Source organism: Pleurodeles waltl, chromosome 5, assembly GCF_031143425.1.
Source record: "Pleurodeles waltl isolate 20211129_DDA chromosome 5, aPleWal1.hap1.20221129, whole genome shotgun sequence".
Lineage (NCBI taxonomy): Eukaryota > Metazoa > Chordata > Amphibia > Caudata > Salamandridae > Pleurodeles > Pleurodeles waltl.
In genome coordinates, this window is record NC_090444.1 from 213,363,254 (window position 1) to 213,386,786 (window position 23,533).

At 42.2% G+C, this 23,533-nt stretch overlaps 1 protein-coding gene across 2 annotated transcripts in view; it reads left to right on the top strand.

The window, feature by feature from the left end:
- NSL1 (NSL1 component of MIS12 kinetochore complex) overlaps positions 1 to 20,097 on the top strand; it is a 111,941-nt gene extending 91,844 nt beyond the window's left edge. For both annotated transcript variants that reach the window (XM_069233916.1, XM_069233917.1), the window contains 2 exons: positions 1,785 to 1,852; positions 18,729 to 20,097. In XM_069233916.1, coding sequence (XP_069090017.1) covers positions 1,785 to 1,852; positions 18,729 to 19,031 — 371 coding nt within the window. In that variant the 3' untranslated portion in view covers positions 19,032 to 20,097. The remainder of the gene's footprint in view (positions 1 to 1,784; positions 1,853 to 18,728) is intronic.
- The last annotated feature ends 3,436 nt before the right edge of the window (positions 20,098 to 23,533 follow it).

A 23,533-nucleotide genomic window follows, 5' to 3' on the forward strand; every position in this document is an offset into this window, starting at 1 on the left:
GAATTCCCTGGCACATCAACCTTCTCCTAACGGCAGTCTAAGTCGACTTCTGTTATTAGCTTCACTAGCAGTAATTCGGCCATGTTAATACCTCCATTAGATGTACCTTAGCCGCATTTTCTGCTTACCTTCAGAATAGGGAACTCACTTCACGTTAAGTGTTCTAGCCATTAAAACCTTTATGGAAGGACTTGAGTCATTCCACTCAGGGTGCCACCCTCCCCTGCTTGGAATCTTAGCATAGTTCTCACCAGACTTACGGGGCCTTCTTTTGAACCACTCTCAAGCCCCTTGCAGTTCCTTTCCTGGAAGGCAGCTTTCCTAGTGCAGTCTCCTCCCTTAGGCATGTGAGTGAGCTTCAGGCTCTTACCCTGGAAAAACTTTCTTCCATATTCACATTGATAGACTAGTACTTAAGACAAACACCAAATTCCTCTCCAAGGTGATCCCTTCTTTTCACCTCAGTCAAACTCCTGGTGTTCTTGCCCCATCAGTGTTGTAGCAGAGAAGGCTCTACACACACTAGATGTCAAAATGGCCCTCATATATTTAATTGACGGGATAAAACCCTTCCATAAGACACAGCAGTTCTGTCTCTTTTCCAGACCACACAGAGGCATTGTTCTTTAAAGCAGGAATAACACACTAGTTGGTCAATGTATCCAGACCTGTTATGCTAAAGCCAAAAGATCTTCGCCTGTACCTTAAGGCCTCCATTGTTTTCTTGGGTAACATCCCTACAGTTGACACCTGCAAGGAAGCTACCTATTCTACTCCACCCATTTTCACCAAGCATTACTATGTGGATGTCTAAGCACTTGCAAGCCAACTTTAGCCAGGCTGTACTCCATAATCTTTTCCAGTCTTTTGCAACATCCTCCGCCTAGCCACCGTTTAGGGCAGAACTTCTTCACAGTCTACACAGCATGGTTTTCTACAGCTAAACATGCCACAAACTGAAAATGTTGCTTATCCTGTAAAGCATCTGTTAGCGGCATGTGGTACTGTAGATTCACAGGCGCTCACCCCCCCTATGAGGAAGCATTATGTAGTTGCAGATGCTTTTCTTTCTTCATTTTAATCGTGGTCATCTTATTCTGTTATCTCTACGCTCCATTTCCGTCCTCATCCGCCATGTGGAAAAACAGTCTAACAGTGGAGCCAATGGCCGTGTTTATTACCAGGAATACATGACATCACTATACCTCGCAACTCCACGCCTTCTTTGAAGAAAAACAAGTTGCACACATCCAAGCCCAACACTAGATGGCAGGAGTATCCACAGCGCATGGATCTACAGCACTACATACCACAAACAGATGCTGAAGAGGTAAGTAACATTTTCTTCTTTGGGTTTGCTGCAATCCGTAAACCTTCATTGTACATTGCTGTTGCTCTTTTATGAAGCTTTTAAATTTCCTTGTAACATTTTTGTAGCTTGCTCAGTTAGTGTTGCAGAAAAAGGCAAATCCTAAGACATGGAATTAAACCATGGACAAATAAATTGACTATTACTTCTAGTCTGTCCTTAAGGAATAGATTTGTAACATGTGGATTATTAGAGCAGTTGAAAAAGATGGATAGCATTTACTTTGAAGCGTATGGCTGAGTAATGCGTGAACTTGATGTTCAATACATGTAATACAGTAATTTTGGTCCACTAGAATAAGTACGGGTTGTGCCCAAAATTTGTACACAAAATCAAAATGCAGTTTTAAAATAGTCTTATGCTCAGGTTTATCTCCCCTGCACTTGACAGACAAGTTTCATTTTATTTTTTGTAGTGTCTCGCATGGCTAATTTGACGTCTGAATTGTCTACGATGTCAAGAAAGTTAAATGAAAGTTTGAAGGTAAGACCCAATGTAAATCTACTGTGGAGCTTCAGGATCCCATATGATTCTTTCAGTGTGCCCCAAAACTTTATTTCATTCATAGAGGGTCCCAACCTTGATCCCAATTTCTCTGCTAATAGGAACTTTATACAAATGGCGTTATTAAGGGACCGGTTCTCACGATGACTGACAACTGATGATTTCGGCTGTGGGTCACAAAACAGCGTAAAGTGAACCCTGCCAAATTAAGTTAGGCAAAGCTACTAAACCTTTTATTAATAACTAAGCTATGAATTTAAATGTACATTTTGTGGGACGTTGCACATGAAGGATATCAGTTCATGTTTTTAGCAGTACACATTGGACATTGATTGTGAGCTTATTTATTAACACTAAAAATATTTTGAGAATTTTTGTAGATGTGATGCTTAATCTATTCAGTATTGTCCAGTATGTTTTACCATTGTCCGGAACACGTTTTATTTCCTATGTAGACATATTGTTAGCTACAAAGCAATCGCTCACTTAGTTATATATTTATGAGCAGTTCTATAAGGATGTGCAATAAAATACCATCCTGTGGCAAGAAGTATGTTTATCTCTAATCATCCCGGTCAGGTTCTGTGCCAGCTGAAATATGATCTACTGCACAGGAAGTTGGATCGAAAAACTTACCTTTAATATTCCTCTAGAGGTGCACCCCTGCCTTAGTCTGTGGGGTCCAAATGCAGGCAAAAAGGTTCTCCTGGCAGTTTAGTTTAGTCCTGCACTGACATGCCGTGGCTGAGAAGGAAGGGTACCCCACTGAATAGGTGTTTACAATCTTGAAAGGCACATGCCGGCAGATAAGAGTACATTAGATGTGATGCCGTCTACACTACCGACGAGTGCCACATCCTGCTATTAAAGCATGCCAGGAATAACCTTTTGTTTTAGGACAATGCACAGAAATGGCGAAGGCATTACTGAATGCATTCTCAAATATGCACCAGTCAATTACTGCTGTGTTAACTATACCATTGGAAGGTGGATGGAAAAATCAGGAGACCTCAGTAAATATATGTAGCGGGCAGGCTGCTTTATAATGGGTTGGGCAAACTGAATTCTCCAACTGCACAGGGGGATTATTTTACTAATCTATTAAGTTCAGGTATGATCAAAGGTAGTCCTTTTTCATGGGACGGGTTTATAATGTGTTTTTGGATGCCACTGGCCCAGCTGATCCTATCCATGACAAAGGTACTAAAAACTGGTGATGTTTGTGTCCTTCAACGTGGCTTATTAATGGAGCAAGTCATTTCCTTTTCAATTGGAAGCTGTTCCCGTGCCCCAATAACAGTTGAAGTGGGAATTAATCCTGTAATATTTCAGTATATGATATTGGCTTGGAAAAAAGATATGGATGGGAAAAAGTTGGAAAATTGCATGTCCGCTCTCCTCCAGGACTCCAGCAAATACTGAGTAAAACAAATGTTGGTGGGAGAAGCACCTGAGGCTGCATCTTCAGGCAATGTGGCCAGGGAGCCTGTGCCAAAGAACAGTCAGATGAATTCCAGTACGTAATTTACAGTAATGATCTGGAGAAACTAAATAGATTAATGAGATGGTGGTTTTGCTAAACTAAAAAATGGTGCTTAACTCTTAAGATGTTTAAACCTCACGTTTTTGCACTAAAAACAAAAAGTCCTAAAGCATATTATAGCACAGCATATGTTTGGAAACACACAAGAAGAGATACAAGTCATTTGTTGCTTAGAGAATGAAATGCTAATTTGGAAAACTCACACTAAGCCCTGCAGAATTCGTTTATCTCAATTCATAATAGTAATGACGCTAAGAGGATGGCATTCTACAAAAGACAGGGAAACCGAAAAGGCTGCGTGTAAGCTAGATCCTATGGCACCTGAAAATGTGTTTTGCGTTTCATCCCGTAGCATAGATGGCAGTCAGAGTGCTGACAACAACAGGACAGTACATCCAGAAAGTCTTGTGCTCGGGCGCATCCCCTACTCACTAGCTTTCGATTAACTTTTTGCGAATCGGAGAAGCAAGCACAGCAATCGCAAGTATTAAGCCTCAACTCGTAGTGTGGTTGCAAATGTAGCGCATACCTGTGGGATTCATTCAGCAAATCTTTGTTTGGATAGGCAAATGCACAATTAAATAGCAAAAACAAAAATCAATGCAAATTGAGTCTTTAGTTACGTATTGCATTTGTGGTTCAGTAAAGTGAGTACAACCACAATCTCTACCTCCAAACAAAAATAAAAAATCACAAAACAAAAAGGGAATGTTTTTCAATCATTTTTTTAAAATTATTTTAGTCGCAGTTGGTGCTGCGCCGTTTGACCATGGAAATTAGTAAAACTTGTTAAATTTGTCTCTTGATATCATGCAAGACACATATGGTTAGTTATGTGGACTTGAGACAACATTGCTAATTTCTACCTTTCAAAAGATTTATTTTGTTTAACAAGTTAAAAAAGCAGTATTTTGCTCACGTTTTAATGTTCAAAAAGGTAAACGTGGATAACAAATGTATTCATCCCCCAATTTGCATTTGTAAATTTAGAACAACCCTTAAAAATTAACTTAGGAACACAGGCTACCGGAATAGATTTGGGCACTTAGAGGGACTCTGAGTGCAACAACAGGAAGACACTGGCCTAACATGGCCAAAATCACAGAAGGAAACTGCTATCAGATCGCCTGTGGTTGTTCGCCACAGCCTTAAGTACTCACTACCCAAGTGTTTCTGCCGAGAAGGAACGTCCAATTGATGCAAAGGTTACATCTTTTGTTAAATATTTTATCTTGTAATATGGACAGTCTAAACTGAATCGGAGAATTACAAAAGGTGCATTTGTATGTGCTCTAGTATAACTTTATTACCGCCCAAGAAACATGGGCAAAGGTCCTAACACTCTCAGAAAACTACCAGTCCTTCACCATCTCTTCGGCATGTTCTGATAAAAATGGATGCACTATTGGCAGCCTTTTGTATTGCCTCTTGTTTAAACTTTGATGTAGTACAACTGAAGACCTCACATGGGCGAGCCAGTGTTTTAGTCCATTATCTGTGAATAGATGACTGACTTGTTCTGTGCCAAACATCCTAAAATGACAAGTTATAGAGAATTTTTAACTCGAACCTGACACCCACTCAGGCTTTGCAGATGAGCAACAGCAAATTCTGAACAAGCAGTATCCACATGCACAGTAAACGCAAATTTAAGGAAGATGTTTTAGCCTCTCTCTTGCCCTTAATCTTAAGGCACTTAATATCTGCACAGGGACTCACCAGTTGAGTATTCCATGGCACATCTGCAATATTTGATTATAATTTTGTTTCTTTATTCTCAACTTTATCTAGGTTGGACAGCAATCATTTCCCTCAAACTGTTATCCTAACCACTGCATTAAGACTCTGAAATTTTAATAGACCTACAGAACTTTGAGCCTAGAAAATTAGAAGTCAGTCCATTGAAATTCAGATGTCCACTACACTAGACCTGTATCATTAGAAATAAATAGAGCAACCGTCACTTAGGCAGGCATATTTAAGTTCTGGGAAGCAATGCTTAATAATTTGCTATTTTGTGTCAATTGGAGGTCTGACAGTCAACTGGTAGTTATAAAAAGATGAATTAGGAAATTCATTGACTGGGTTACCGCCAGCTCTGGGATAGAAAAACTGCAAATTGCAAGTTACTCCAGATGCTCAATAGGAAACCATATTCACTTAATGCTTAAGCAGTTATCAATGTATTAAAATGAATGTATAAAAAAACCTTTATGTGAAGCAAAGAAGTAAGCATGTGATTTGCTAGACAGAAGTATTAGAGATAACTGCTAGTAAGTGAGCTGCAAGAATTCTAATCCCACAGGGCAGTAATTGCATGCTAGTTCAGAGAGGGGAGAACCATAAGGCCGACAAGCCCTACAGGCATAGGTGGATAAAACTGGATTGAGAGCCTTTTTCAATAATGTGGCTTTATCTATGAGAGTTCACCGGGATGGCTTGGCATCTGAAGAGAGCAGACACAATGAACTAAGGCCCATGTGGCCCTTGTCCAGCAAGCAGTGGTCATTTATGGTTACACACCCGAGCCTGAATAGCAGATAAAAGTGCTGTAGAACATGCATTGAGTAAATTATCCTGGTGAAATTCTGCCCGAGGTGGCATATTGGCAATGAAGATCTCTGAGCACTTCTGCACTACCTTAGCAAGCCTCAGCCTGAATAAAACAGCTGTGTGCAGCCAAAGATCCTGCGTGCCCCAAAGCAGCAACATGGAATGAGGTAGCGGTTGCCCAGAAGAACAGATGAGACAGGGCTGCTCTAAAAGGCCACAGCTGCCATGGGAGGTTGCTGTGGGGAAGCGCGGTAGTGCCAGACAGACCTGATTGTCCCAGGCCTAATGCGTGCTGTGGAACCTGACTGGGGACTGGTTGAGGAGGTCGGGATGAACAGTGTGGCAGCTGCCCCCACGAGATTCCATGCACTTGTGGACTCTACTGCAAGGCGGGTTAGTACCCCTTGGGAAACGCACATAAAAGGCAAAGGACCACACTAGGAGACATAATGGCAGCAATTGTCAACACTATAGTGACGCATCAAGTCTTACATTACTAACTGTGAGGGGAGCTCAGTCTCCGAATGTGGTGCTGGTGGGGGGGACCTCCATAGGCATGGCCCCTGAAGGAATGCACAACTAAGGGAATTGTGGGTGGGGCCTGTAAAACCATAGGACATCCCCTTGTGAGCTGCAGCCAGGCTCTTGTATCATATGACACCTTCATGTATGAAGCAACAACTGCCCTGGAAATCTTGCACAAATCATCTTGACCTTGTGAGACCTACATGAATGAGTGGCAGGCAGTTGGGCCTGCCACTACCCTTTTGGACGCTGTGCTGTTACCTTCCACTAATTGCTCCTTGTTGAGGTGCATAAGATTGGGGGACTCAGACTAGCCCTAGAGGACATAAGAACGGATCCATGTCAACAGAACAGCGCTGAATGAAAGGAAATATCCTGCAGTGCAGATCTCGAAACATGGGTTTCCCTAGGACATCAAAAGCTCTTGACAAATCCAGCATTGAAGATAGGGATAAACTTTGTGACAACTTGTCAGTGGTGGAGACCAAAGACTGGAACCACATAGCCATGGTGACTCTTTGGCACAGTTTAAACTGGCTAAAATCCTAGTGGCAATTACCTAAACACTGGAACATGAAATAGACATAATTGCTTTGTATATGGGCCTGCTATGTGATGATCATAAAAAGTTGTCTTGATAGGGTCCAGATCAAACATATTGCCCTAGAGACAACTCAAGTGCGATGTGAGGTATAGGACCTTACTGACCAAGTGCGTTTCGTGGAGGGGAGAGCTGAGGACCTCAGCGGGCGATCCTGCTCCAATAACATTTGATTAGTGGGGCTCCCAGAACATAAGGAAGGTAATAATATTTTGGGATGCCTTGAGGAATGTGTACGACAAGAGCTAGTGCTGTAAAAACTTTCAAACTTTTGTGATAAAGTGTGCACACAGGGTTCTGTCTCAGTCGCCACAACCAGGAGCAACACTGCAACCAGTAGTGTTATGCATCTTGAATTATAGGGACCACAATGCCATCCACGTAGCTGCCAGAAAGGCTGGTCACTTAAAGCAAATGATGCCAAGATCATGCTGTTCCCCAATTTTTACCCTAGCCATACAACATAAGAAACCTGCATTCTTAGAAGTCAAGAGAAGAATTCAAATATGCTCTCATGTTTTCAGCCTGGCTAAAGTTAATGCTTAATGATGGTATGCGATTCTTTGATTACCCCAGGAAGACCTGGGACTGGCTTCATAGTCACTCTAACAAGGAAACTAACAGTAACCCATTTCCTCGCCCGAAACCTTGAGTGTGAAGACGATGTAATACCAGGAAATATTCACCCAGCGCTGAAGACCTGCCCACAGCTCAACAATGGTCTTTTCGGGAGAGCACGTCAGGGTAGGTTCCCCTGCAGACTGCCGTCATCCACAAATAGTGACCGCTTTCGGCATGCTACTTCCCAAGGGGCCCCCCCATGTACCAAGGGATGGGCGACCATTAGAGGTTTCTGACAATTAGTGAACTTCAATGTAAGTGACTATATGATTTGTTTGACATTTTTGCAAACTTTCGGTAATATAGACAGGAGAAGTCTTATTATGTATTGGTCCTGAAGAAGCGTCATAGGATCTTGTTAGACCACTGTACGCGAAACATGTTGACCATGTCCTAGGAGCCCGACGATAATCTCCTTAAGCTCCAGCACCATGCAGAAAGTGGTTGAGCATTATTCCTCATTTTACACTTTCCTTCTGTTTTTAATCTTGGTCCCGGTCTTATTCCATTGATTAATTAAATTGACTCGCTCCTATTAAGACTGGGAACCAATTTTAGCTTTCACTCTCCTGCCAGGATTAGCGCCTGACCGCAACACCAGGTCTTGTAGTGTCCGCTACCACGGCTGCTACCTAAAAGATCTCCGGCAAAGAGCCCCCTTACGGGGAGCCCGTCAGACATTGCAGCGCCGGTCTGACGAGGAGCTACCCGATGATGAAGCATGACATCCTCTCGGATGTGTGAGGGCTCTTGCTCCTGAACTTTAATGTTCTCCTAGTGATTATATTTTTCCATTTGGAACAGTGTACACCTTTTTTGTATGTTCAGTTAATTGGGAGACCGTACACTGGACCAACTAATCTCCCAGTCCCTCCCTTTGTTGACACAGCTCAACAAAGCCAGACATGAAAATGAAAGAGGATTCTGTATAATTTACCGCAAATCAACTGACAATGGAAAGAGTTGAATTATAGGTGATCTAAGAGGATGGCTGATCTAGTTTGAGGTCGGGTGTAGAAGCCATAGTTAAATCCCACATAGATTGACCAGTTCTTACTCCCAGAACAGCTGACAGGCGCCTTTAAACATGAAATAGTCTGTTTTGTGAGGGTTAGACAACAAGGCCCGTTGGACGGAATCTGAATGATCCTAGGAGAGCACCCTCCCTCCCCCGACCCTCAACCCCCCTGCCTGTAGCTGAGAGCAGCAAAACATAGACAAATATGACACAGCAGGGACAATGATAAGCAGACCACTACACATCCAGACATATCGACAGCAGCACACTACCACACATGGCCCCCTCAAAAAACATGTGGGCACTATTGGTGGTAATAATTGTTTTATCTTGCATGTTTTCGACGAATGCCGGTCTAGCCCTGTCCTGGGAGTGAGAGTTAAGAAGGGAAGTTTGTATTGTAATTGTTTGGTTTCACTAGGTGGGATTATGCAGTAACAGTATTCTCAGGGGAACTTGGGGGATAGGCATGGCAGGAGGCACTGCTACAGACTCTAATCTACTTTATACAACATTGCTGAGACCACTCCCCCTGTTTACTAACATGACCCAAATATATGCAATTGACCAGGAACATTGGGGGCTTAACTATGTCCCTCAACATCATACTATACGCATCTTTACACCGTAGAGGAGTAAGGTGACACATCTGAGCAGTCAGATTTAAAAGACGCTGGAGTGGGTAACATTTTGACACCACTTGCTCGGCCTTTGCCAGAGACACATTGATGTGGGTTAGGCCAGGCCTCGCGTTCGAGCCCTTGAAGCAGGTGGTTGACACTGAGGGACTGGCTAGCATTTATACTCCAAAAGTTGGCTAAGGGGTCTTTTACAATATCCTATCTGTGGAAATGGCCAGGTTTATCAGCTCCCCTTATTAATTTGAGAGGCCTTTAACAGGATGAAGTCTTAAGCATAGATAGACCTCACCTGCCACTCACATCGGCCACAGTGGTCATGGTTGCAAAGGCAGACAGGCTGGATAAACAGTGGGAAATGACTGACTGACAGACAGCTACACTGACTTGACTGAATGCTTATTACTCACCCATCCACAACTTGCATGTCAGACTGGACAAGATATATGGCAGTGACAAACTACCACCCACACATTTTACGCACTATACCTAGGTAGAGCATTCTCTGCCCATAAATTCCTAATAACACATCAGACATTGGGACAGCCTCAGCCATCGATTCCAATATGGAGGCTGCAGCCTCAGGCCTCAGAAGACCCTACTGTTCGAAGCAAAATAGGGAAGACGTTGACAGTTATTTCGAAATAAATTAGCGTGCAGCAGTAGAAGCCACCAACAGATTGAGATCTTTGAAGTAGTGTTGTGTGGAACCTCCATTTTGACCATGTATGGACTTAGGTCAATGCTCATGTTTAAACTAACCTCCACAAAAGAACAAATACAACAATCTGATCAGATAAACTGACTGACTGACTGGATCTGACAGGGAAAACACCCCCAGCTGAGGGATCAACATGCTCAATTAACCCTCCAATTGAACTGTCATGATCATAAGCCCTACCTCGCTACTAGACACGCCAGCAGATAGGACAGGCAGACTGTTAGCCTGGCTCATTAACTGAGATCAGAGGGGAAGCGCGAATTGCTGCCGCTGTCTGGAGGAGGGCAGGAGCCCTTTAAATCAAAGACGCGCGGGGAGCGCGAACTTCTTCTTCTTCTTCTTCTTCTTCTTCTTCTTCTTCTTCTTCTTCTTCTTCTTCTTCTTCTTCTTCTTCTTCTTCTTCTTCTTCTCCTTCTCCTTCTTCTCCTTCTCCTTCTCCTTCTCCTTCTCCTTCTCCTTCTTCTCCTCCTTCTCCTTCTCCTTCTCCTTCTCCTTCTCCTTCTCCTTCTCCTTCTCCTTCTCCTTCTCCTTCTCCTTCTCTTTCTCTTTCTCTTTCTTCTTTGTTTTTCTCTTTCTCTTTCTTCTTTGTTTTTCTCTTTCTCTTTCTTCTTTGTTTTTCTCTTTCTTCTTTGTTTTTCTCTTTTTCTCTTTCTTCTTTGTTTTTCTCTTTTTCTCTTTCTTCTTTGTTTTTCTCTTTTTCTCTTTCTTCTTTGTTTTTCTCTTTTTCTCTTTCTTCTTTGTTTTTCTCTTTTTCTCTTTCTTCTTTGTTTTTCTCTTTTTCTCTTTCTTCTTTGTTTTTCTCTTTTTCTCTTTCTTCTTTGTTTTTCTCTTTTTCTCTTTCTTCTTTGTTTTTCTCTTTTTCTCTTTCTTCTTTGTTTTTCTCTTTTTCTCTTTCTTCTTTGTTTTTCTCTTTCTTCTTTGTTTTTCTCTTTCTTCTTTGTTTTTCTCTTTCTTCTTTGTTTTTCTCTTTCTCTTTCTCTTTCTTCTTTGTTTTTCTCTTTTTCTCTTCTTTGTTTTTCTCTTTTTCTCTTTCTTCTTTGTTTTTCTCTTTCTCTTTCTTCTTTGTTTTTCTCTTTCTCTTTCTTCTTTGTTTTTCTCTTTCTCTTTCTTCTTTGTTTTTCTCTTTCTCTTTCTTCTTTGTTTTTCTCTTTCTCTTTCTTCTTTGTTTTTCTCTTTCTCTTTCTTCTTTGTTTTTCTCTTTCTTCTTTGTTTTTCTCTTTCTCTTTCTTCTTTGTTTTTCTCTTTCTCTTTCTTCTTTGTTTTTCTCTTTCTCTTTCTTCTTTGTTTTTCTCTTTCTCTTTCTCTTTCTCTTTCTTCTTTGTTTTTCTCTTTCTCTTTCTCTTTCTTCTTTGTTTTTCTCTTTCTTCTTTCTCTTTCTCTTTCTTCTTTGTTTTTCTCTTTCTCTTTCTCTTTCTCTTTCTTCTTTGTTTTTCTCTTTCTCTTTCTTCTTTGTTTTTCTCTTTCTCTTTCTCTTTCTTCTTTGTTTTTCTCTTTCTCTTTCTCTTTCTTCTTTGTTTTTCTCTTTCTCTTTCTTCTTTGTTTTTCTCCGTGGAGCCCGGGCCCGTCTTCGCCAGGAAGAGACTGGGCTGGGCCCCCTCCCTTTCTTTTTTCCTTTTTGAGGCCCTGTTCTATGGAGAGTCACTACCTTAAGGAAAGCAAGGAGGAGCCTTCGCCATCTGTGATTTGGGTATTTAAAATGCATTTATTTTTAAATCAGTTTGTCCCCTGTACCCCGCTGACTAATATAGGCGAAATACGCGCAAGGCGACAGCAAGGCCTACTGCCCTACATCTTGAGGGAGATTGGTGTGGCAGAAGGTTGTGGCTGGACAATTGAGCCAAGCAGGACCTGAGTATAATTTGGCTCTATTTCTGCCTAGTCTGGGGCACTGAGACTGAAACAGCTGTTAAAGAAATATACAGCGCCTTATTTTGGATAAATGGATTAGCTTGCCTAAATGGGAAAACGTAAGGGAGGTGAGATGGAGATAGGGAGAGTAGAAGCCACTCTAGAGCCGTCTCTTGAGAAAGCAGGAAAGGGTAGGGGGGAGGGAAGGACTCTGCCGGTAACATCTTCATTAAGCAAGACCAAGATAGGAAACTCTTGTGTAACAACAGACATTGATTTAATTACTCCTACAACTCCAGAGAGTCCACCTCCCAAAAAAAAGCAGGCAAGTAACCCCCCCTAACCCCCATACTGCAGTAACCCCCATAGATCAAGTTGGATCTCCTGTAGACGGGGATGACCTTGGAGAGTCCCTATCAGGAACTAAGAAGATTAAGAGGAAATGCCTTTCTAAACCTCAAAAAAAAACAAAAAACATTCTAGGGAAACAGTCAAAAGACTGTAAAAATCCAGATCCAATTATAACTTGTTTTTCTCAGATTGAAGATCAACTTAGAGACATAAAAAAGCTGTGTTCATCAGTTCTGGAGAGAGTGGCTATCCTCGAGCAGAAGGTTGAATTTATAATAAATATAAAACCTATATCACCGAGGGTAGAACCTCAGAATAATCACTCCATCCCTGAATGTTTACCAGCTCCACCCATTCATCAGCATCGAAACTTTAGATTGACTCCTGCCCAGAACCCAACCCAAAAACCACTGAACGCAGAGGTACTCCAGGATTCTACAAACTTACAGTCTCAGTGGGGTACAACCAAACGGGAAGGCTTAGCGGGTCATAAGATTACAAGAACTCAAGTAGCCTGCCCGAGGATTCCGGTGGCATGTGCCCCCTATATTTTAATCCTGGAAAATGTCCCTATATTGGAAAATACTCTCCCAGAGTCCCATGTGTCACTGTTAAATAAAGTGACTCATTGGGTAGGAAAACATATGGGAGGGCGGGTAGATTTCCATAGGGACATCCTAACTGTAAGAAGGGTACCTTGGGTTGGCTCATCCCCTAAAACATCACCTGGGGATTGTATTATAATAAACTTTAGGAGCCCCTGGACTGTCAATGCTTTGTACCACCATCTTCCAACTATGAGACCATCTGTAGGGCCTATAAGAGTACAACGTTTGACTAAGTTTATCCCCCCAATATCAAATCCACGTTATCCTGATCCAACCTATTCTGGGAATCAGAATCCCAGCAACCTTGGTCTCTCTAATCCCCTTGACACTGTCTTGACATTGTCTAACAGGTATGAGCCTCTGACCTCATTAGAGCAGCTAGATTGACCATTAGTAATTGAGCCTTCTTTGCAATGCCCCTTGGAGACAAATGTACTTCCACAGTCCCCCTTAGAATCTAAAGGACCCCCTGATATATATGATACACAGGGTATGACGGCCCTAGGGATTATTTCCTGGAATGTTGCAGGCTTAAAATCAAAAATTGGAAACTCTGACTGGATAAAATTAGTGACGGAAAATCTCTTCATCTGCTGCCAGGAGACCTGGCTCACAGAATCCCCGCATATTAATGGTTATACCACACATAGTGTTCCTGCAACTAAGGCCTCCGCAGGTAGAGCTAAGGGCGGTCTGACTACTTTTTTTTATCTGTGGAGGCCGGAGGGATGGAAGCACGTGTTGTGGGCACATCACCTTTTTTTCTGGCTTTCTCTGAAATTAGCAGAGCCATTTGATATACTACTGATCAACTACTATAATAACACCTTTGATAATTCTGATATAAGTGTGGTCAGTAGTCTGGAGACGTTAATACATAAGGTAACAACTTTTAGCAAAAAGGACCTAAGAATAGTCTGGGTTGGTGACTTTAATGCCCACCTGTGTGAGCCAGAGTTCTTGGACTGCTGTGGACTTTTGGACGAGAATGACAATCCCATTCAACATTTTAAACACTTCCCATATGGGAATGCCCTCAACTCTCTGATAACAGTAAATTCTCTTCTTTTTCCCACACCAGTCATTAGAGGGATACCAACATTTGTAAGGGGGGATACTCATACTACTATTGATTATATTATTTATTCTAGAGAACTATCTTCTATTGCAGGACAATTCAGGGTGACCCCGACCTGTATTAGTGACCATAACCCCTTATCTATCGTGATTAACTTAGATCTGACGAGCGACTCAAGAAGAGGGAAGCGATACCCTGCTATGAAGCTCTCATCCCAAAAAAGGACTCCCAATCAAATGGGGAAAGATAAATAGTAATACTTTTTTTAAAGATCTTTTCCTGAATAAATGGTCAGATGTTACGACATCCCTGGATGAAGACAAGGCCCCCCATGAAATTATCCGTGGATTCTCCTCTCTGACAAAATACATGGCGGAGAAATTACAGCCCTCACGTGCTAATAAAGTCCATGGCTCAAGATGGTTTAACCATGCATGTACCACATCCTTAAGCAAGCTAAAAAAAACAATCAAGGCATCTCCCAAAGATCGACAAGCAATTAAGATTGCTAGGAAAAACTATAAAGAAGCTCTTGCCAAAAGGAAAGTCGAACTAAGTGAATCTGCGTGGGAGGAATTGATGGATGCAAGCAAAATCAAAGACACAACTGCATTTTGGCGTGTGGTTAACTCTTCATTTCTGAATGATAAACCTGAGACGCCCATGGACACTGTCATTCCAGCCAAGACTTGGGTGGACTATTTTAAAAAAAACGTTCGCCATAGAGACAAATGTTCAATCAGAAATGTTAAATTGTCTGAAGCTTGCAGGAAATGATCAGCTAAGTCTGGCTTTTAGTAATATTATAAGTGTGGATGATGTTAAACAAGCCATTCAAGACAGCCCTTCTGAGAAAGCAGACAGAATTCCTGCTGACTTATATAAAGCACTTTCAGATTTCTGGGGACCACTGCTTACCAATGTCCTGAGATCGGCTGTGGTAGGCCCTTTAGTAGATTCTTGGAAAGAAGCGATCATCGTCCCGATTTTTAAGAAGGGAGATAGGGCAGATCCCTTGTGCTATCGCCCTATTTCTTTATTGGATAGTTCAGTTAAAACTTTAGGCCGAGTGATCTTAAATAAGTTAGAAGAATGGGCGACTGAATCTCACTCCCTTTCAGAAATACAATTTGGCTTTCGCCCAGGGGTGGGCACAGTAGAACAAACTCTTAATCAGACTCTTCTAGTCCAGAAATATACCAAAGCCAAAAGGGGCTGTATACATCTAGCATTCATGGATCTGTCCTGTGCCTTTGACACAGTTAACAGGCAGAAATTGTGGAGGGTTGCTGGGTATGGGCGTGGATAAAGATATAGTTATATTGCTTAGTAAACTTCATGCCTGCACAGAGGCTCGGGTCTGTTATTCCCGGGAGGGATGTTTGACAGAGAAATTTCCCTCATTAAATGGGGTTAGACAGGGATGTGTTCTTGCCCCCTTTCTCTTTCTCTTGTATATAAATGGGTTAGAGAAATTTCTTTGTGAATCAGGGAAAGATTCCCCAGTCATCAATAATTCTCCAATCCCTGTACTCTTGTATGCGGACGATGCAGTACTCATTTCAAGGACAGCAAATGGCCTCCAGATTTTATTAAATGCTTTTAATATTTTTATGGGGAACCTCGGTCTTAAAATTAACAGAACTAAGTAATTTGTTATGAAGTCCGGACCCAAATTAGCAAAAACAAAAAAATTCATTTTAGATGGGCACAAGATACTTAAAGTCCCACATTTTACTTTTCTGGGGTCCCCATTGATGTAGATTTTAACTGGAAATTTTTAGTTAATATACGCTCAATACAATTCCAAAAAGCCATTGAAGCTGTTTTTAGGTTCGCAAGAAGACTCCGACATAAACCTGTTAAGGAAATGATGACTGTCTTCTCCTCTAAGTGTGTCTCTATTGCGACATTTGGAGCCGGGGTTTGGGGGCTTGCAGAATGTACAGGACTTCAGGTTATAGAAAATAAATGTTTAAGAAGGTTATTAGCAGTCCCTCAATCTACATCAGTAATGTTCTTTCATAAAGAAGTAGGTTTGAGATACATATCTAGCTATATAAAACTTCAACCTCTCATACTGTGGGTAAAAATCTGGACTAAGCCAGAAGCGTTTTTATGTAGAAAGGTGATACAGGATTGTCTCCTCTTGTCACGATTTCTAGATATACCCTGGCTTAGATATGTTTATCTCTCTCTCCTATCATTAGGATTAGGAGAACTTTTCCTCAAACCAGATACTCTAACAAGACAGGACATTAAGAAGGTTAAAGACATATACTGGCAGAAAAACTCAGGCCATGGAGCCAGCCTCTGGTGTAATGAGACTATGGACGAGGCATGAGACCCAACAACTTCAACCAAAGTTGTATCTGACCATTATTAATCACGAGCGACAAAGGTTTTTACTCACGAGGCTACGTCTAAATACTTTACACTACCTGGTAGCATTTCCAGTTTGTGGAACCTGGTTCAAGAACCTTCCTCCCTGTTGTTGCGATGGAAAGACATCTCAGAGTACATTACATTTTATGCTTTTTTGCACTTTATATGCTGTTCCAAGAAAAAGGTTTTTACGTCCGTTATTTCTGTCCAACAGTATTAGAACTAGCCAGCTTGCTTATTCCCACGTACATGATCTGGGAAATATGGACATAATTCAGGCTGTGTTAAATTTTATATATGCTGCTTTTAGTTTTCGGAAAATGTATTAACGTTTTTTAGAGAAAAAAAATTATGATTGAGATATTTGTATGTTTTATTCATTTGATGTCTTTTATGGTCTTTTTGCACCGAGTAAAGTAATGAATGAATGAGATCAGAGGGGCAAATCCATTACACAAAAAGTAAATACTGACGAGTAATATAAACAATACGCAACATATTTGCAAGGTCGTCTTTGACTATTATGCAGAGCGCTACTCAAAAGGGCCCCACACCTCAACCCCCAGTATCCCCTTAGCAGACATAGAGGACTACACATGCAACTCAACCACCTAACACCTGCACAAAGGGATGATGTAATGGCCCAATCACGCTGCAAGAAATAACTGCAGCAAGACACCCTGATCTGATGGCTTAGCCGTCGAATTTTACAAGACTTACCTGGAACAATTAGCCCCCAAATTGCCAACAGTGTGTGAGCATGGACAACTGACAAATTCAATGAGGGAGGCGCTTCTTGTTGCTAAATTACAGCCATGCACCTTTTAGGATTAATGACTGACCTGGTACATCCAGACCAGAGTGCTTTAATCCGTGGATGCAGTACCTCACTAAATATACAGCACCTACTGCACATTGTGGGCTTCAACCTAAACGGACATATAAAAACAAGGTGTCTTGTTAGTGGATCTGTGCAAAGCTTTTGAAACGATCAGCTGGCCATACGTCATGGCAGTGCAGAGGATTTACACGGACCCAGTAGCCGGGTTCAAGACTGAGAAGTTCATTTCAACTCCTGTACAGATCTTGAGACGAACAAGAAAGGGATGCCCTCCTCCCTTTTCCTTGAAGATGGGACGTCTGGTGTCCTGTTTCAGGGCGAGAGTGGAATACTGGGAATTAGGACTGCTGGGACAGGGCATGTAATATCCCTGTATGCAGATGATGTCGTGGAAGAACTAGACCAGGGACTACGACGAATTATTAAAATATTAGAAGACTGGGACAGGTGTCAGAACTCATGCTAACTTGGACCACAACATGTGTGTTCCCAATCAGACCAAACATGCCAACGCCAGCGACTGATCAACAGGGAGGGATGATACATTGGGAGTCACATTTGTTTAAATACCTCAGCTTTCGGATCCTGCAAACTAAAAAGGAAATTTGCTACAAATATCGGGGTGCAGCCAGAGCTCTACACTCCAGTACTGAGTTTTGGAAGACCTTGCCTTTAAGCATAATGGGGAAAGTAGCTTTGACCAAGATAGTAGTTCTTCCGAGGATGCTTTACAACCTTCCATGAAGCTCCCCATGAGTCATTATGGTAAATTAGACTCCTTGGTGTTCTCACTTATTTGGAAGGACAGCAGGTGCACAGTACCACTAAACACACTTAAGCTTCCACCAGATAAAGGAGGAGGGGTGGGATTCCCCAATTTGAACACTGTCATGTGGCAACTCAATTGACAACAGTGTGTTGAGCACACAACCCGTAGTTTAATTTGTTATGCATACACGCTTCAGTCTCCGATTCATCGTTATTTTGTATGTGTTGTTAAAATGACATGTTGTTATGCTGTGTATGTCTTGATGAAACCAAAAAACACACAAAAATGATTTGATTTTAAAAACTTAATTCACAGGTCACGTTCTGTTAAAAAAAAATATATATATTTTATATATATATATATATATATATATATATATATATATATATATATATATATATATATATATATATAATTACTGTTCGTAGACTGTTGATTTTTCGGTGTCATTTTCCACTTCCTGCCTACATCCTAATCTGACTCCCCACCCTTCCAGATCACAGTCCAGCTTCCCTAGCCACTCAGCTCTCATGAGACCCTCTCCATCCCCCATCTTGCTCATGGTGTTACATTGGAGTGTTGGGACAGCACACATGCACAGTTGGTATGGACCACTGTCGCTATTTTAAGTAAAGTCCCCAGCATGACACTGTAATCGTTTGTGCTCTGCTTGATCTCCGTTATTATTGCTTTAAGTAAATCTAAACCCCTTTGTTTACCACCTAATCAATTACTTTTCTGTTTCCTTCTCCTAGTCTCTCCCGTCACTGATTGAGACAACTGATGGACTATCTCAGGTCTTGAGCATGCATCCTGTCTTGCAGCTTTCAAGAACCCACAAAGAAGTGTTTTCCCATAATTCATCTGAGGAAAATGAGAAAACTATGGACCTTGTCAGAGGCCTAGAAATTACACCTACAGGGACTGGAGCTCCAGATATACCAGAGCTTACTCGGAAAAGAAAAAGATCGCACTCCCCAGAAAGCAGGCTATATCCACTTCGCTCACGGTCAAAGAGGATAATCAGCCTTAATGCTGCGCAAAAAAAACCAACTTGAGACCTAAAAAAAAAAACTATTTATGATTACGGCAATGACCATATAAAAAAAATGTCAGCAATGTGCTCCTGCAGGCATACGGGACAGTATATTCTTGGTTGATGCAGCAGCGTTTTTCATACCCACAACATGAAGAGATTTGTTTTTCTTTGGACCGTCAAGCCAGCCGGCGCAGAAGCTGACCGAGGCTGCCGCCTACAAGGCCATGAACATCGATCCATTCCACCAACATTTCCTGTTTTAAAACCGGATTTTGAATTTTTAATCCCTGTAGCTGCGAAAATATTATTTTTTTACCTCTTGGAAGAGCGTGTTTTAAACTATTTTTGTAAAACATCCAACTGTCAGATAACCAGTAATTTGTTCCCAAAGAAAATTCGATTTTCTTGAATTTTTGCAAAGCGAACCTTTCTGTTTATTACCATTTTGATGCTGTTGAGTATCTTAGGATATAGTTAGCTATCGAACACCTTGAGCAAGCACTCCCGTTTTAGAGAGTGCTGTTTTCGTCCGACAAGCCAGAATGGTCCACAAAACGCAACATAAAAATCTTCCCTCCTTGATTTCAATATGATCTAGTGATGGACTGCATCTCTACAGCCGCCTGAAATCAGCAAGTCTAAACCTGAATGTAATGTACTTTGTGTTCTTATTCCCCAGTTCTAACTTAGTGTTATTTGAAATTATTCCATGACTAGTTAAGTGAGTGTCAAGCTAACTAAACGAAGTGCAAACTCATTGAATAGCACTGTTAAGTAACATTTTATTTGTAAGTACCGAACGCTCATGTTTTTTGGTACTGTTATTGTTTTGTGATTTCGGTCAGTTCTCTGCTACATAGTCAATATTAGCACCAATTTTATTTAACTTCGGCCTTAAGGCATATGCTTGCAGCTAAGGCAATTGTCAAAAGCTTCCACTTGTCTGTTTCTCTGTTAACACGTTTTAAATGACCGTCAGTTCCGCTGGCTTTACCTGTGTGTTTTTTAATGGTTGAAACCAATTAATTTATATATATATAACTACTGGCTTTATTTGAACGTAATTAAAAGTGAAATATTAAGTACTTAAGACTAGGCATTATGATGTGACATTGAATCTGGTTTTGTAGCCGTATGCTTTTCTATTCCAGCCATCCAATTTTAAGTAATGTTCTTGTATGCAAACTCCTCCATATACTTGTAAAGTTTATTGTAGATTGCCTTATGTCAAGGTCGGATCACAGAGACCCAACATCCTGGCTGGAGTAATGCAGAGGCCCTATCCACAGCAGTCTTCACGGAAATGAACTAGTGTGAACAAAATGAACACAAATGATGTGTTAAATCTATATAACAGCATGCCCTGGATAGCCACGACCTAGATGACGTACCCATGAAGACTGAAGGGTTGGACGTACCGCCAGGGACTGGTTGAAACTGAGCCTCAAGGGTCATAAGGTGACCCATTTTGAACCAACAGAGATCGATGCCCCTAAACCCTAAGGCGCGCCAGACGTCTCAATTTGCCCCCCTCCGATGCAGATGGAAAAGAGCTTGCAGGCGGCGATGAAAGGGGACACATTTCATAGGATGTGATAGAGCTCTAGTCTGCCAAGCCCTTTCGATAATCATCGTGCAAAAACATAGAGAGCTTTCAAGGTTGTAACATGCTTCCTGAAGAAGAAGGGGGTTGGGTATAGATGGGGTCACCAATGTCGCTTCTTTGAATGGGAAGGTTGGTCCTCTGTAGCTGATTCTGAACCTGCTGGAGGCCAGGCTCAGCCGAGGAAGGACAAGGACAACAATCTTCAAATGGAGCCCTTTTTAGCCAAGTAACCCAGAGTGATAGAGGGTTTCTCTAAGATGCTCTCTGTGAGCTCAGAGGAAGGATGTGATCACGGAGGAACTCAGTGCAGCAATAGAACTGCTTCAGAGGACCAGTGCTGGCAGCTCCCTGAGGCACCCGGGTCTCCGTCTGTGGACAACAGCACCAATGCCATGAATATGTGGGCCTATCGGGGGCAGGGAGAGCCTGGGGTGTGGGAAGAAGGGGTTACCACCTTAGTATAGCATTGTTGGTTATATGGTCTACTCGTGGGGATGGAATGCTGACCAGTTCCAGACAGAAGCATCCCCCACACTTACTCCTTTGAGGGTCACTTATTGGCAGCTGTTACTAAACAAAAAGCGTGGTCCAACTCCATAATTGTCATCTACCCTCCCGATTCAGGGTGGTTACACGTTATTAATTGTTGGTTTTTGAGGCTTGAAGAAGCCATAGATTGTTTGAGTTGCAGGGAATCACAATGGGTAGGGGAGGATTACCGCACCCATACAGATGGCCTCAGGGTATATAATCAGTGCACAGACAGCTACCCCACCACTCTGAGTACCATTGATGTGTTTGACGGTCACATTTTACAATGTCTGGTGTTAAAATACCCCACGAAAAGACCGTGTTCTCAACAAACTAGCACTTCTAACCACTGATGTAGGACACCCACCAATTACAATCTGACTACATCAATCTCAACTCCAAACTTTTTCCTTATCAAGTCTTCTCTTCTGTGAAGAAAACTGCAGGAGGTGAGTATCCTAATAAAGGATAGCTGCACCTTTAAGGTTTAAGATTATTTAAAAATCGAGAGGTAGATAGATGAATGAAAATATCCTATAGAGGGAACCCACTAAAAATTGCCTCAATGTACTCCCCGAATTTCCAGCAGCAGCAATTCCTCTTTCAAACACTGCACACACTGATGAGGTGGGTGAAGGAAGGCACCATGGTGCTGGGAGGTAATATACATATGGTCATGAACAGTGAAGTGCACAGGTTGAATAATAAGTTTGTCTGTGATGGGCAAAACCCAACCTGTAGAAATAGGCTTAGTGACTGGCTAGCGGTACAGATATTCACTGGGTGCCAAGTAAGATGCCAGCATAGATCACATCTGAAAATGGTGATTGTAGGAAGCTGGATAATTATGTAGTGCACCTCAATGGGGGATCACAATGCCAATCGTCCAGATGACCCTTTTTGATTTACAGGAGCTTTCTTCAATAATCCCAAGTGCTCTATTTTTGTGGTAGGGTGGTTGAGCAGCTGAGGCTAATCAAAGGGGATTGTAAAGTATTGCGCACACACACACACATTTTTATGTATTTTTAGACACCAAGATCTTTGAAATCGGGAAAGTACTTTCGGAATTAGCGATTTATAAACGTACAAAAATACTTATTTTGTAGATTTGAGGCAGTAGACTAATGCGGTAGTGATATCCTATGGGAGAAACATTAATTGCATAGAAGTAAATTACAATTGACTTCCAGGACTGTTCTTTATGACTTAAGTAGGGGCCAGGGTCCAAGAATGCACCGACAGTTCACTTCTGTCTTCCCAGGGGGTTTCCGGGTGAAGAGGTGCTTCTCGAAGTGGTAGTCACAAACGCAACCTGTGACAGTCAATGGGGAAGGGTACCTGTTAAAAGGGGCTGCAAGTGAGGCCTGGGTGGAGTGGGCGGGGGCAGTCCGGCTGAACCCAAAAGGGGGCTCAGGTCTTAATGGTCCCTGGGCCTACTCTGTCTCACATGCTCCTGTCCGGGTCACTTCCTCTGGGAAGCTGCCCCATCTTAACAGTCATAGGACCCAGTTTAAACTGAATTTTGACTGCTGCTTTGGTTTCCTAATTTATTCTCTTTTCTCTGGGGCCAGGTATCTACCTCTGCTAACCCTATCTTAGCTAGGGCAACACCCAGCTTATCCACAACTGGAGTAACCCCATCCTGACCAGCAGGGTCAGAGGGCCTAACTAGCTACCAGACATGGGGTCAGAATACCATGCCCAGGACAGTGCAGCCAGAAAGGTTAACACCCAGCAGATGCTACTGGCAGCTGTCAGTACCCAGGACAACACCTTGAGCTCTCCACTGACAGGTGGATGGGCTAACAAATAGGTTTCTTTACGTTCGGGGAGGGATGGGGGGGTCCTACTGCTATCATTGAGTGGCATCTTTTAACAAACACCCTCCTCCCACTCTCTCTTCTGTTAGCTGAGGGGGCCGCAACCTCCTGCTTAACAGCTGCCTGACTAGTCAGGACGTCTTGTGGGACAGGTAAGGCTTCACCAGGACCAGCTTTGGAGTTCTTCCTTACTGGAGCAGAATCTCCTTGTCTTGCTAGAAAGTGTTAAAAGGCACCCACCCTTCCTACACTACTTCCTGCCTTTCTTTTGGGGCCTACTTTTACTAGCTGTACGTTCAGCACCTCTAGAATCCTTGGTAGAGGTATTGCCCTGGGTCAGTACCTCCTTTGGGCTCAGACCAACCTCTGGGAGGTCATTTCCAAGGAGACAATCAAGGGGAAAGTTCTGCCAACTACAGGTCCTAGCTATCTATATGGGTACTAAACCCACAGGCCCCACAGTACTCTCACCTTGGACAACCCTTACTCTTTTAGTCTCTCTAGGCAAATACTGGCCTGGGGATACCAACCTGTCATGCACCATGGTGGTGTTAGCACTAT